A 13,961-nucleotide genomic window follows, 5' to 3' on the forward strand; every position below is an offset into this window, starting at 1 on the left:
CCATCGGGCTGCTGAGCTGCTGTGGCAGCATCCTGATGGTTTGAAGGATTAACAGAGTGAGGTAGCTCCCTCCACCATCGGGACGCTGCGCTGAATCCCGATGGCTACCATAGGAACCGGACGCCTTACACAGGCATCCAGGTTTGCCATAATATCTAAGCCTGACAGGATCCTGTGAGTCACAATACACTGCAGTACACTATACAGTGTATTGCAGTGTATTGTACAGCCATCAGACCCACTGGATCTTCAAGAACCAAGTGGGTATGGGTACAAAAAAAGTTTAAGCAAAAATCAAACTTTTTCTCATATCCACACATTTATAATTGGTTAAAAATGAAAGAAAAAAAATACACTACACATATTTTGTATTGCCACGTCCGTAATGACCTGATCTATAGAAGGACCACATTACTTTTACAGAACGGAGTACGCCATATGAAAAAAAAGAAAAACTATGATGGAATTGCAATTTTGTCCACCTCACTTCCCAAAAAATTATATAAAATGGTATATAATGTATCCCAAATTAGTGCCAATCAAACTATCACCTCATTCCGATGAGCCCCTACATAAGACAATCACTCATAAAATAATCAGAAAATGGAGACACAAAAACATGATTTTAAGAAAATGGGATGTTTCTGTAAAACTGCAAAATCATTGTAATAGATATTGAGTTTAATTTGACTGTTAACTCTTGCTGTGTTACAGGAAAAAAATTATTAAATTGGAAAATCTTCCAACAAAGGAAAATTTTTAAATTTCATCTTCACTTTCCTTTAATTCTTGTGAAACACCTAAAGGGTTAACAAAGTTTGTAAAATCAGTTTTGAATATTTTAAGGGTCATAATTTTTAAAATGGGGTCACTTATCGGTGGTTTCTACTTTGTAAGCCCCACAAAGTGACTTCATAACTGAACTGGCCTTAAAAAGTGGGTTTGGAATTTTTCTTACAAATTTTAAGAATTGCTTCTACAATTCTAAGCTTTATAACGTCTTAAAAAAATTACATTTACAAAATAATGTTAACATAAAGTAGACATATGGGAAATGTAAAGTAATGACTATTTTATGAGGTATCACTATCTGCCTCAAAAGCAGAGAAATTCAACTTTGAAAATTACAAATGTTTCCAAATTTTCAGTAAATTTAGGATGTTTTTATAAATAATGGTGGCCTGTATCGACTCAAATTTATCACTAACATGATGTGCAATGTGTCACAAGAAAACAGTCTCAGAATGTCTTGGATAAGTAAAAGCATTCAAAAGTTATTACCAAATAGAGTGACACATGTCAGATTTGCAAAAATCAGCCTGATAACAAAGTTGCAAAATGGCATGGTAATTAAGGGGTTAATGGTTCTATGAATAAAGTCTGGACTAACCAGAGGCAAGTCATAAGTATGGTGTTTCCTAGGCATATGGATTGTGGAAAGCTGGATGTTTTTTTACCATGGACCTACAGGTGAAACTTGAAAAATTTGAATATCGTGTAAAGTTCATTTATTTCTGTAATGCAACTTAAAAGGTGAAACTAACATATGACACACCTATAGCTTATGAAACCCCAAAGTCACAATTTTGAGGTACCCTTTGCTCAGGGGATATGAATTAATTAGCTGACTAGAGTGTGACACTTTGAGCCTAGAATATTGAACCTTTTCACTAAATTCTAATTTTAAGCTGCATTAATGCAATTCCTTAATAATTTGCATTACTGAAATAAATGAACTTTTGCACGATATTCAAATTTTTCAAGTTTCACCTGTATATATATTGGGCAATTGTCCTGCTTTATGATATACCTTTATAGAACAAATATGGACAATAGACATTTAAAGCACACCAGTCTTATACCAGTCTTATCGTGGGTCCACTTGTTTTTACAAGTATGGCTGGTGGCGGTCCAGCCATTCATTCCCCCACCAATGCCTAGAAGGGGGGTGAATAGTCTCCACTCTAGATAGAGAAGTGCTTGCAGCTCACTCAGTGGTTTCCTTATTTTCAACAGACTTTAATACGGAATGACCTTGCAAAGATCTTTCATTACTTCGCATATATTATGATCAGGATATCCAATAGAAAACCATTTTCAACTTCTGAAGAGATTTGTAAACTTTTACTGTATATAATTTTGTGTATGTATGTATGTATATATATATATATATATATATATATATATCTGATGAGGTTTTGCAAATCAACATTATTTCTAAGAACAAGCAGCATTTCAAAAGGTTTCTGGGTCAAACGCTTTAGATCATTTGTGGCAAATGTATTGTTAAAGTTAAAATGAAGGGCATTAATCTGTTATTACTTAAAAAGTTCAGAGAGAGTTTTATTACATGACCTTTAACAGCTTATAATCGCCCTTAGACATATCTGGAACCAAGTTAAGGACGCTGATGATATAAACAGGATTCATGGCTTGCAGAATGAAATATCAAAAAAGAAATATGCACACAGCAGTATACTTGTCAGATTTTAGGACCTGCACAAGATGAAATGAAGCAGCCTTTGCAAAATCCAAGTAACATAGTAACATAGTACATAAGGCCGAAAAAAGACATTTGTCCATCCAGTTCGGCCTGTCATCCTGCAAGTTGATCCAGAGGAAGGCAAAAAAAAACTGTGAGGTAGAGGCCAATTTTCCCCACTTTAGGGGAATAAAAAATTCCTTCCCGACTCGCTATAGCCTGTAATATTATTACACTCCAGAAATACATCCAGGCCCCTCTTGAATTCCTTTATTGTAATCACCATCACCACCTTCTCAGGCAGAGAGTTCCATAGTCTCACTACTCTTACCGTAAAGAATCCTCTTCTATGTTTGTGTACAAACCTTCTTTCCTTCAGACGCAGAGGATGTCCCCTCGTCACAGTCACAGTCCTGGGGATAAATAGATTATGGGATAGATCTCTGTACTGACCCCTGATATATTTATACATAGTAATTAGATCTGCCCTAAGTCATCTTTTTTCTAAAGTGAATAACCCTAATTTTGATAATCTTTCAGGATACTGTAGTTGCCCCATTCCAGTTATTACATTAGTTGCCCTCCTCTGAACCCTCTCCATTCATCATAGCTGTTATGAACACAACCTGCCTAATATTCACCCCCTGCCTAATATTCTGCTATGTCTGCCTTGTTCACTGGAGCCCAGAACTGTACACAGTACTCCATGTGTGGTCTGAATAGCGATTTGTAAAGTGGTAGGACTATGTTCTTATCACGGGCATCTATGCCCCTTTTGATGCAACCCATTATCTTATTGGCCTTGGCAGCAGCTGCCTGACACTGTTTTTTGCAGCTTAGTTTGCTGTTTATTAAAATTCCTAGATCCTAGTGGCATTAGATATGCAGGAACACTCTAGCAAAAAAGGCTACAATGCCAGAGCAAGCAATAAGATGACTCTAAATGTACTGTGACATGGAACAGATGAGCAGGAGATTAACACCATGTTCTCTGCAGGATTTCTCCATGAAATCCTGCAAAATTATCTCCTGTTGACTTTTATCTTAGTTGACTTATTTCTAGATTAAGTGTTCCTTTAAGTGTAGAGGTGGCATCTAAACTAGATCACTGTATCTCACTGTGTCCAGGGGGTGAATATTAGGCAGGTTGTGTTCATAACAGCTATGATGAATCTGTTATCTAATTGATGCCAATGAATCTTCATGACTTACATTAACTAAGAAAGTAGTCTGCCAGGTTCTGGATTTCTGGTATTTTTGAAAGGAAGACTAGCACTTCAGACTGAGCTGTTCCTGCTGTCACAAATACTGGAACACCTGGCAGAAAGTGAAAATAGCAAAAGTAAGCAAAGCCTTACTTCTTGGTAGTCAGATATAGGTCATTTCTACAGTTTTGACTATGCCAGAACCAATGTACGTGATCCCATCTATGTGAGACATCTTACCAGATATTCTCATCACTTTATGATTCCGTCTAATAAATATCTTGGAACGTATGAATTTCTAATGTACTTTTCCCAGGGAATGGATATGTGGATTAGTAAATCAGCCTGTGTATAGATGACATCTGCAGTAAATACTCCAGCCTTTAATTCACTGGATCCTTTACCAACGATCGGAGACAGCACTAAGTGTTTATTTTATGATATGCTCAGATGAGAAACCACTTATGTGGAAAGATGGTTTTAATGTCACAAAGCAATAAAGTTTTAAACAAAAATGTGAAAATTGCACTTTAGAAAAGCGTGTTCCCCGAGAATAAAATCCAATCTACTTTGAGTCGTATAAATAATATACTGTAATCCATACTTAAAGGGTTATAGGATTAAAACTCTACAAGGTACAAAGTCATTAGCTCACAAAGAATAATGTTCACAACTTCACAATCATAGCAAAATCTTAAAATTATAGCCCTGGACAAAAAAATTTTTTTATAAAATGCAAAGAGTTAACTGCCCACACAGTGGCTGTTATTTCAGAACAGCTCGGGGCAGATAACCTGATAGATATTTTCACAAAGCTGTGCATTATTCAAAGATTTGGGAGGATTAAACTTCTACTTTGTTCTTGGTACAGGCTGTGCACAAGCATATTTCCATGATTACATTATAGTGGTCTTAAATTAACTTTAATTTTGTTTCTTTCATTGAGAATTTACAAGAGAAATGAACCTAATTTCAGTATAGCACAATGCCACCAGTTGCATATTTCCCTTTTGATGTTATCACTTCATTTAGCTTATATTTTATTATTCTGTGGGGGTCATTTATCAACGGGAAAGATTGTGTTGCGATAGAATACACGTTCTTTCCATCCTTAAAACACATATATCAGGTATAGTCCTATTCTACTTTGTGATGCTGAACTGAGCAGATGCTTCACATGACATTGATGCAGATTTGTGGTCAAAAACTGGGATCTGATTTAGTTTACAAAGTTACACAGAGTATATATCAGTATACGTTAAGGGGGGTTTACACATAGGATTTTGCTATTGTTTTTTCCCCACATTTGTGTTTTAAGCGGCATTTTTAGCACCTGTAAGCATTCTTTTTTGCTCCTGGCATTTTTTTGTCAATTAGGTGGCATTTTTTTGTCAATTAGGTGGCATTTTTTGCCTTTAGAACTTCTTTTCGAAGTGCATCATATCGGAGACCTTTGCATTTTTAAGACATTTTCACATTATCTTCTCTATAGGAGAAAAATGTTATGAAGAAAACGCAAGTGGGTAAGCGTATTGTTGCAAAATATACCAGCAAAAAATGACACAAAAACTTGACGAAAACCGCAGGTGGCAAAAAATAAGCAAAAAAACAAAACACATGGTTATACTAGCGTCTTAAAAGTAGAAAAATTGCAAAAAAGTCATCTGCAGTAGAGGGGTGGCATTTAAAAACTAGATTAACATCTCTACACAAAAACATTTGCCAAATTTATTTAAAAATGCAATATTAGATCACAACAAGTACAGCAAGAACCGCAAGTGGCAAAGAAGCAATTGTGCATATTTTGGTGTTTTTTTACTGGTAAAAAAAAAAACTATCAGAGACACATTCTTGTGTGTGTAGGAACCTACATGGTGCACATGAATCTGGTTTACATTACAGGAACAGGTTTCCAGCCTCTGGACTTAAACAATTCCCAGACAGAAAGTCTTGAAATTTTTAAGGAACTGAAACAATCAGTTGATATTCCAAATAGTGAGATTATAAAGTGACCTCACTCCCTAAAGATGTAGTATATATAAAAAAGGAGAGTTTGAAAGAAATTCCACCCTTCTGAGAAAACTGTAAAGTTCTATATGACCTTAGTTGTTCCATTTTAAGAGAAATAAAATCAACATCATTTACTGAAAATGATAGAAATATACTGTATGCACATCATACTGTCTGATTGTTATAGCCTTCTCTGTTTCCCTTCCAGTCTATAAACATTTCATACACATGATGCATGAGGTCATGATCACTGTCACAGTTTCTATCCACAGGGTCCTGGTTGCATCAGAACTGGAGCCGACATCTGCTCGGACAGTTTACCCGTGCTTTGATGAACCTGCATTTAAAGCAACTTTTAAAACTAGAATTGTGCACAATTCAAGCTACGTGGCGTTATCAAATATGCCAGCTATAGGTACGTGCAAAATGTTATCATTGTATTTATTTCCTGAGACATATTTTACATCAACATAGTAAATTTTAAGTTTAATGATTGAGATAATGTCTTGTCTGGGTTTAATGCTTATTCCACTAAAACCCGCAATTAACCCACAAAGTCCTTTTCTACTGTACATCATATTTTTACAGGTCCATGAAGCTGAGATAAGTCCTGGCACTGGAGAAATAGTAGTTTTATAGTGTCCTACACTATAGAGCTGCTGTTTGCCATTTTTTTCATTAGGGAAAGAAAACCAGTTCTCTGGTGTCAGGTTCCTGCCAACCTTTTTTTCTAAGGGGTTTTCCTGAAGACAGTATAGTCAGATTACATCAACATTTAGGCCCCTTGCAGACGAGCGTGTCCGGATTAGGTCGGGATGCGTTGCGTCTGCGATCAGGGAAAATCGTGCGAGTAGGTACGCAATTGCAGTCAGTTTTGACTGCAATTGCGTTCCGATGTTCAGTTTTTATCGCACGGGTGCAATGCGTTTTTCACGCACGTGATAAAAAACTGACTCTGGTACCCAGACCCGAACTTCTTCACTGAAGTTCGGGTTTGGGTTAGGTGTTCTGTATATTTTATTATTTTCCCTTATAACATGGTTATAAGGGAAAATAATGGCATTCTTAATACAGAATACTTAGTAAAATGTGGCTTTAGGGGTTAAAAAATAAAGAAAAATTAACTCACCTTATCCTGTTGAAAGAAGAAGCCGGCATCTTCTTCTTTCTTCTTCTTTTAGGACCTGCCAAAGGACCTTTGATGACGTTTGGTGACGTCAGCGCAGGTCCTTCTAAATGAAGATAGAAAATTACGTCATCAAAGGTCATTTGGCAGGTGTGGGAGTATTCCAGACATGCTGCACAGTAGTTAAGCATTGGGAGTGACAGGCAAAACCCCAACAAAAAATCTGCGCAGAGTTCCAGTCGAGAGCCAGACTCGACTGTGTAGATAGAGCCAAGGCATTTCCAGCAGAACATGCTTGGAGATTTTCTACAAATTGAGTGCACCCACTTGAAGCTCCAAGGGCACATTGACATACTGGATAGTCTCAGATAGGAAACAGCAAGTGATGATTTTTGTAAAGTGCTGCAGAATATGTCAGCACTGTATAAGTTAGTAAAAAAATAAACTAAAGCCTGATGCAGGAAGCCTCCTGCTGAACTGATCTCTAGAAAGGCTTCTGTAAGCTGTTCTATCAGATTTAATAACAAAAATAGTACAGCATGGACCAATATTGATGCTGTTAAAATGACAGAAACTGTGATGGAACCCCAAGTGACCCTATCACAAATTAGTAGGGTCCATTGCGCACCCCACGGGATCTGACACATGGGTTGTGTCCACCACTGCATTCGAGTGACTGAGGACTAAAGAAATAGTCTTTATTACCAAACCAAATAATTTCCAAAGCTGATCCAGGCCAAAACGGCCGGTATTTTATGAGGTAACAGTAATCACACAGAATAACCAGACGCTTTGGTCCTTTATGGACCTTCATCAACAGTAAATCTGTTTTAAGCAAGGAGTATGTAATGCCTTCCTGGATCTCCTCACATACTTCTTGCTTAATACAGATTTACTGTTGATGAAGGTCCGTAAAGGACCAAAATCTCCTGTTATTCTGTACGATTACCATTACCTCACAATACGCCAGCCATTTTGAACTGGATCAACATTAGAAATTATTTGGTTTGGTAATCAAGACTATTTCTTTAAGAGCAAACTAACATGAAGAGCCGTTGATTATCTCCTCTATTGTGATGACTGCCAAGTCCTCAACAGGCACCACATCTATTTCAGTGAAGGATGCATTTATTTGAATGCTGCAATACTAAACACAACCTATGGACAAGTGTAGAAGAAAAGAGTCATGGTTTTCTATTCCTGATAACCCTTTGTCAGCAGCCTGCCCTATCCATTGCACATTTTTTTCAAGATTTGCTGCAAATATTACACCTTGCGCATGGCATGGGTGAGAAAACCTGCACTGAAATCAGTCCACTCGGACCAGTCCTGCTTTTGTAGAATGAGATTATTTCATACATAGAAAAAACATTGCGAGTAAGCAGCATCCAGTGTAATGGCCTGCAATATATATATGACACTCTGTTGCAAGCCGTTATACACAGGTAGTACAGATAGTTTCCTAACCTTTTATGTTCACATTTTATTAAAGTTTTTATTTCGAAAAGACATTTTCTCAAGCCTTAGAGTAGCTTTCCTATTTATGATGCACAATTGTATAGTCTGAAAGCAGAACGCTTTAATTAAATGACTAATTCATGCACAAAGCAAAAACTGGTAAAGTTGCTCAAGTGTTATGAGTGGTAACTTCTTTTGCGGTATAAATGTAAATGCCATTTTTAATTGGATCCTGCCTGGAAATAATAAGCATTGCATGACGCTCCAGCGTGAGAAGACTGTAACTCACTGGTGTTGCTCTCCTCTATGAAAAGCTATACAAGTATTATATGCATATTAAATTAAGGGGTCAGAATAAATACATAGACATAGTTTGGGGCAAATTATATTGTATGAGTGTGTGCCTATATGCCAAGCCAAGATTTCCAGTTCTCTGAGGCATATCCTGAGTTTATCATGTTTTGTTTTCACCGTATTGCATTACTTTAGTTATTTTAGCTTACTAATATTACCATTGCCATTACACTTTTAATTGATTCCAATTACAATACACTTTTAAATGTTAGTAAGAAAATCAGTGTGTGGCTGCTGTATGTAGTATGTGTGTCTTTATGCATTGACTGTGCATATGTTCATGTATGTCTCCAGTGTTTCCGTTCAAGTATGTAGTGGTTTTGTTTCTGTCAGCCGCTAGTAAGCTGCATGTCCCTTTCCCTACTTGCAGCACAGGGTCAGTGCAGCTGTCCTCTGAACAGCTCAGTCATGTCTGACAGTATGTTTGGGACACACTGCCTAAAAAACAGAGTTTTTTTTAATTGAGCTGTCAGGTAGTATGTTTGACTTTAGGCTAGGGCTACTCAAAAACTTTGGCCACATCACATGTTGCACTGGCAAAGATGGCAGAGTAGCATTAATGGGGGTGAATCGGATCACATTGAAGCCCACAAGTGTGACATGACAGGCACAAGAAATTCAGACATGCTGGATTTCTTGTGACTGTTGTGGTCATGGCAATCTGTGGGTCGCAGCGTGACCTCATTCACTTAATTCTCCATACTCCATGTAGCCCTACACTTAAAAGGCATCTGTCAGCAGATATGTACCTATCAAACTGGTTGACCTGTTGCCAGGGGTGCACGCACCCCCCCACCCATGCCAATTTCTAAACCTAACCCCTTCCCTTCAGCCCTGCTGTTAAAGTCATACTTGGGAAACATTACATAGAGAGCTACAAAACATACAGGGTAATACAGCGCCCCATAGCTCTTACATCCAGTGATGTCTCCTCTGATGTAGATGTTCTCTTTGTTGATCTTCTCAATTGAGACCAGACCGCCATGATTATTTCTTTCATCCATCTCATGTCTCTGCAGAGTTTGACAACTACTTTTCCATCCTCCTCCCCACCTACCGAACACCCCATCCTGCCACCTCTAATACTGTGCCCACTGTGCTTCCCAATACAATACTGCAGAAACAGATAATCCCCCTGAAAATACTAGCACCACACAGAGAGTTCCCCTTCAATAATTATTGGCACACAGTGCTCTAAAAAATAACAGTGTCCAGCAAATATGGTAGTGTTCTGAAACGTATAGTGCCGTAAACATAGTGTCCTCCAAAAATAATTGTGCTAAGCTGATACTGTGCCAGGGTTTCTCCCATGTAACAGTACTCCCAAAAGTCCCACCAATGGTAATAATTCCCTGCCCAAATTCAACATGTGGTAACAGTACACTCAATAGTAATAATGTCCCTCATTTTGTCCCTAGAACTAAAAATGCCCCCAGTAGTAATAATTCCTCCTATAATCTGTGCCTGTACAAAAAAATACCCCATTATAATGTCTGCCACTAAAATAATTCCCTCTTGCAATGTGTGCCAGCACAAACATTCTCCCTTATAATGTGTGCCAGTATAAAAATGCTCCCTTACAATGTACATTAAGTACAAAAAATGCTCCGTTATGTACCAGTACAAAAAAATGCTCCCTTATAATGTATGTCAGTACAAAAAACTACCTACTTTTAGTGCCCCCAGTACAACAAGTGTCCCCATAGTGGCCCCCTTATAATGTGTGCCAGTACAAAAATGCTCCTTTTTACTGCCGCAATGTCCCCATAGTGCTTTCTCCAATTACAAAATAATGACCCCCACCACATTGTCGCCAAATAAACGTAATAAATTCAAATACTTACCTCCATTCTGCTGTCAGCGATGCAGCCGGCTCAGGTAGCGCGATAATGATGATGCCGGCCTCTGATAGGCTACAGGAACTAGGACTAAAGCCTATTAGAGGAAACGGTGGTCCAGAAAGACACCGCTCCAGTGCCCCATCACAGCATTCAGCTGTATTGCTGTCCTGGGTACAGTGATGCGGTTTAATATGCAGAGATGAGCTTTTTTCACAAAGAAAGCGCTCATGGCCCTTTTGCTGCCCCCCTCTTGCCCCTACCTGGTGCTGCCTGAGGCAGTCGCCTCACCTCGTCTCATTGGTGGTGCACCCGTGCCTGTTGCATGTGCACTTGGCAGCTGAAGGCATCTGAGTTAGTCCCATGTTCATATGTGCCCATATTGCTGAGAAAAAAAGTTGTAATATATGTAAATGAGCCAAGGTTGCTGCCATTACACCTAGAGACTCGGCTCTCACTGCAACTGCTGCGCCCTCTGTACTTTGATTGACAGGGCTAGGTGGTCAGAACAGAGACTCTAGGTGTAACGGCAACGCCCACATTGCTCCTAGAGGCTCATTTGCATATAATAAAACATCATTTTTCTCAGCAATGTGGACACATATGAACATGGGACCAACACAGATGCCTTCAGCTGCCAAGTGCACATGTACCAGGTCATCCAGTTTCATAAATACAAATCTGTTGACAGATGTCCTTTAATCTACCTTTGGAGACCATTTTTCATTCATCATTCATACTTTTTTTTTTTCTAAACTGTGGATTACTAATATAACAGAAATTTAAAAGAAACGGAACAGATGGAGTAGTGCAAATATAATATTACCAAACATACAGTAGCAACCATATAATTATATCAACCATAATTCACATAAAATAATACCAGCCATAGAAAATGCACAATAATAAATACTTTAGTGTACAGCACCAGTTATAGTGAAGTGCAGCCAGAGAGCTCACATAATACCGGCTATACTACCTATACGTTATCAGACATGATCCCCACAAGTCCTAGTTAAAGGTGTTGTATGGGATTTTAATATTGGTGTTGATGACCTATCCTCATGCCATCAGTGGACACTTAGACACAATAAACAGGAGCTGCTCTTTTTGACTTCCATGGGAGAGCTTTCTAGGCATGTTCTGTGACCTGTGCAGAGGACAGGAGGGAGTAGATAAGCTGTGATATCACCTGTTGTGAATGACGGATCCTGTCTTAGCTATACAGAGATAATATCTGTCTATCTAATCCTGCATGTAATGATAATGTGGTGACTACTGAAAAGTTACTTGCACAAAACATGATTTGAAATGTGATTTAAAGAACAGGTCATTTTCCTATGGCACATTCCTTTTAAGAGCTGGAAGAAGCATGTGACAGCTACTATAATTTCATGCTTTGTGACCCAACATATATCTATCATTATGGGAAGTGTTAATGGAGATGACCACTAACTTTTTTATGAAATTCTTCATAGTCAAGCTAATTATTACTTGTGTGCAGATTCTCATGTTACCAGCCAGGTTATGGACATACTGGACACCATATGGCGTCATAAGAGCAGTCGGCCAGACTAGTAAATTGCGCTGGTCGGCCCTGTACACCAATGTTTGCCTGTCTTTAGGTTTGTGGTTACAATTGAGCTTTTCATCTTCAATAGGAATCGATGTTTCACAGTGTAGGCTGCATGAAAGTCTCTACTGTCTGAATCAAATCTGTTTAGTCTGAATACGTCTGTACTAAAATAAATTAATTTTCTCTAGCTGCCTCCGAAAGGGAAGATGTAAATGGAACTAAATGGACTGTTACAACATTTAACACTACTCTGAAAATGTCAACCTATATAACAGCTTTTGTAGTATGCGACTTTGATTACGTCAGAACAACTGAAAGGGGCAACGAGGTAAAACGAATCTATTTTACCACTTTATAAAAGCACCTCTGATAAGGCAATAGCATTCTCAGACATGTGGATTCTCGTGCAGTAACCTTTCAAGAACAATTTCCATTCCATCACTTTGGTCCTTAATGAAGTAATTTATACTGTACATCAGTTCGCAATTTTGATCACTTGTTTTAGACTTTACATTTTAGTTTTTGAACATTACTTTATACAGTTTAGCTCCAGATTTCAATATCAGACTATTATAGATGGTGCAGACTTAAAAATGCTTTAGGGATTATCCAGGGCTTTGACTAAATTCTAGCTTTTCAACAACCCATGGAAGGAAAATAATTTCACCACTACCTTCCATTCTGCCACACCGCCGATTCTGAAATATGTGACCACATGACCGCCTGACTGGCTGCAGACTCTTCCACCAATGTGTCTACTGGATCTGCTCTTGTGTCTTCCTGTTCAGCTTCATAATATACATGGAGGTTGTCTGAAAGCTAGAACTTAGTCAAAGCCCTGGAGACCCCTTTGAAGGGGTTGTCTATCTTCAACAAATGACATTTATCATGTAGACAGAGTAAATAGAAGGCATTACTAATGTATTGTGATTGTCCATATTGCTTCCTTTGCTGACTTGATTCATTTTTCCATTACATTATACACTGCTCATTTTCAGGAGTTACGACCACCCTGTAATCCAGTAGTGGTCGCTGTCCTTGCACATTATAGGAAAAAGTGTCAGCCTCTCTGGTGGCCACTACAGTTGGATGTGCGTAGGCCGGCGCATTTTCCACTAGTGTCCAAGCACGGCCACCACTGATGGATTGCAGGGTGGTCATAATCCCTCGATATGAACAGTGTATAATGTGATGGAAAAATGAATATCACGACCGACGTGCCGATCACATATGTGACGCAAAGGGAGGGAAAAGGAAGGCCCTGTCCAAGGGAGAGGGAAAGATGGTGACCCCCTAACTCACCTTGAGGCTGGCACCTGACTGCCCTGACGTCCCTAGACGGGTTTCTCACCCGTATGCCGATCACGTGCCTAAACCCTGGCTCTCCCTAAGATGAGCCCTAAGTAGTGAATAGGGCGGTGGGAACACTAGTCCGCACCACTAACACTAAAGGGAAACACCAGGGAGAGGACAGACAATATTGATGAAACATATAGTCCCAGGTGGGCGACAACAAACAACCTAGAGGGTTCCGGAGGGTAATGCTCTGGTACGACAACCAGGAATAACAGCTACACAGCTCCAGTGGGTGAGTATAGAAGTCCAGGCAGGAAGCTCTATATCTGGCAACCAGAGAAGTGGGAAGGGGACTAGAAAGAGGTTGGGAGTGCCGGACAAGAAACAGCTGAGGAGAAGAAGCTACGGATCCCTGAGTGAGACAAAAAGGATTGCAAGGCAAACACAGAAAGCTACCATTGAGTAACAGCGCGATCTTTAGACATAGAGCGCGAGGCCACCCACTGCGACTTCCTGACCCCGGGTATAACGGAGTCAGACGTGGCTCTTGACAACCTCGTGACAATGAATCAAGCCAACAAAGGAGGCAATATGGACAATCACAATACATTAGTAA

At 39.0% G+C, this 13,961-nt stretch overlaps 1 protein-coding gene across 1 annotated transcript in view; it reads left to right on the forward strand.

Annotated features, from left to right (window-relative positions):
- LVRN (laeverin) overlaps positions 1–13,961 on the forward strand; it is a 139,719-nt gene that overhangs the window by 37,365 nt on the left and 88,393 nt on the right. The window contains exons 2-3 of the mRNA XM_040421655.1: positions 5,970–6,112; positions 12,238–12,377. Of these exons, the coding sequence (XP_040277589.1) occupies positions 5,970–6,112; positions 12,238–12,377 (283 nt within the window). The remainder of the gene's footprint in view (positions 1–5,969; positions 6,113–12,237; positions 12,378–13,961) is intronic.

This window comes from Bufo bufo, chromosome 2, assembly GCF_905171765.1.
Source record: "Bufo bufo chromosome 2, aBufBuf1.1, whole genome shotgun sequence".
NCBI classification, from domain to species: Eukaryota; Metazoa; Chordata; class Amphibia; order Anura; family Bufonidae; genus Bufo; species Bufo bufo.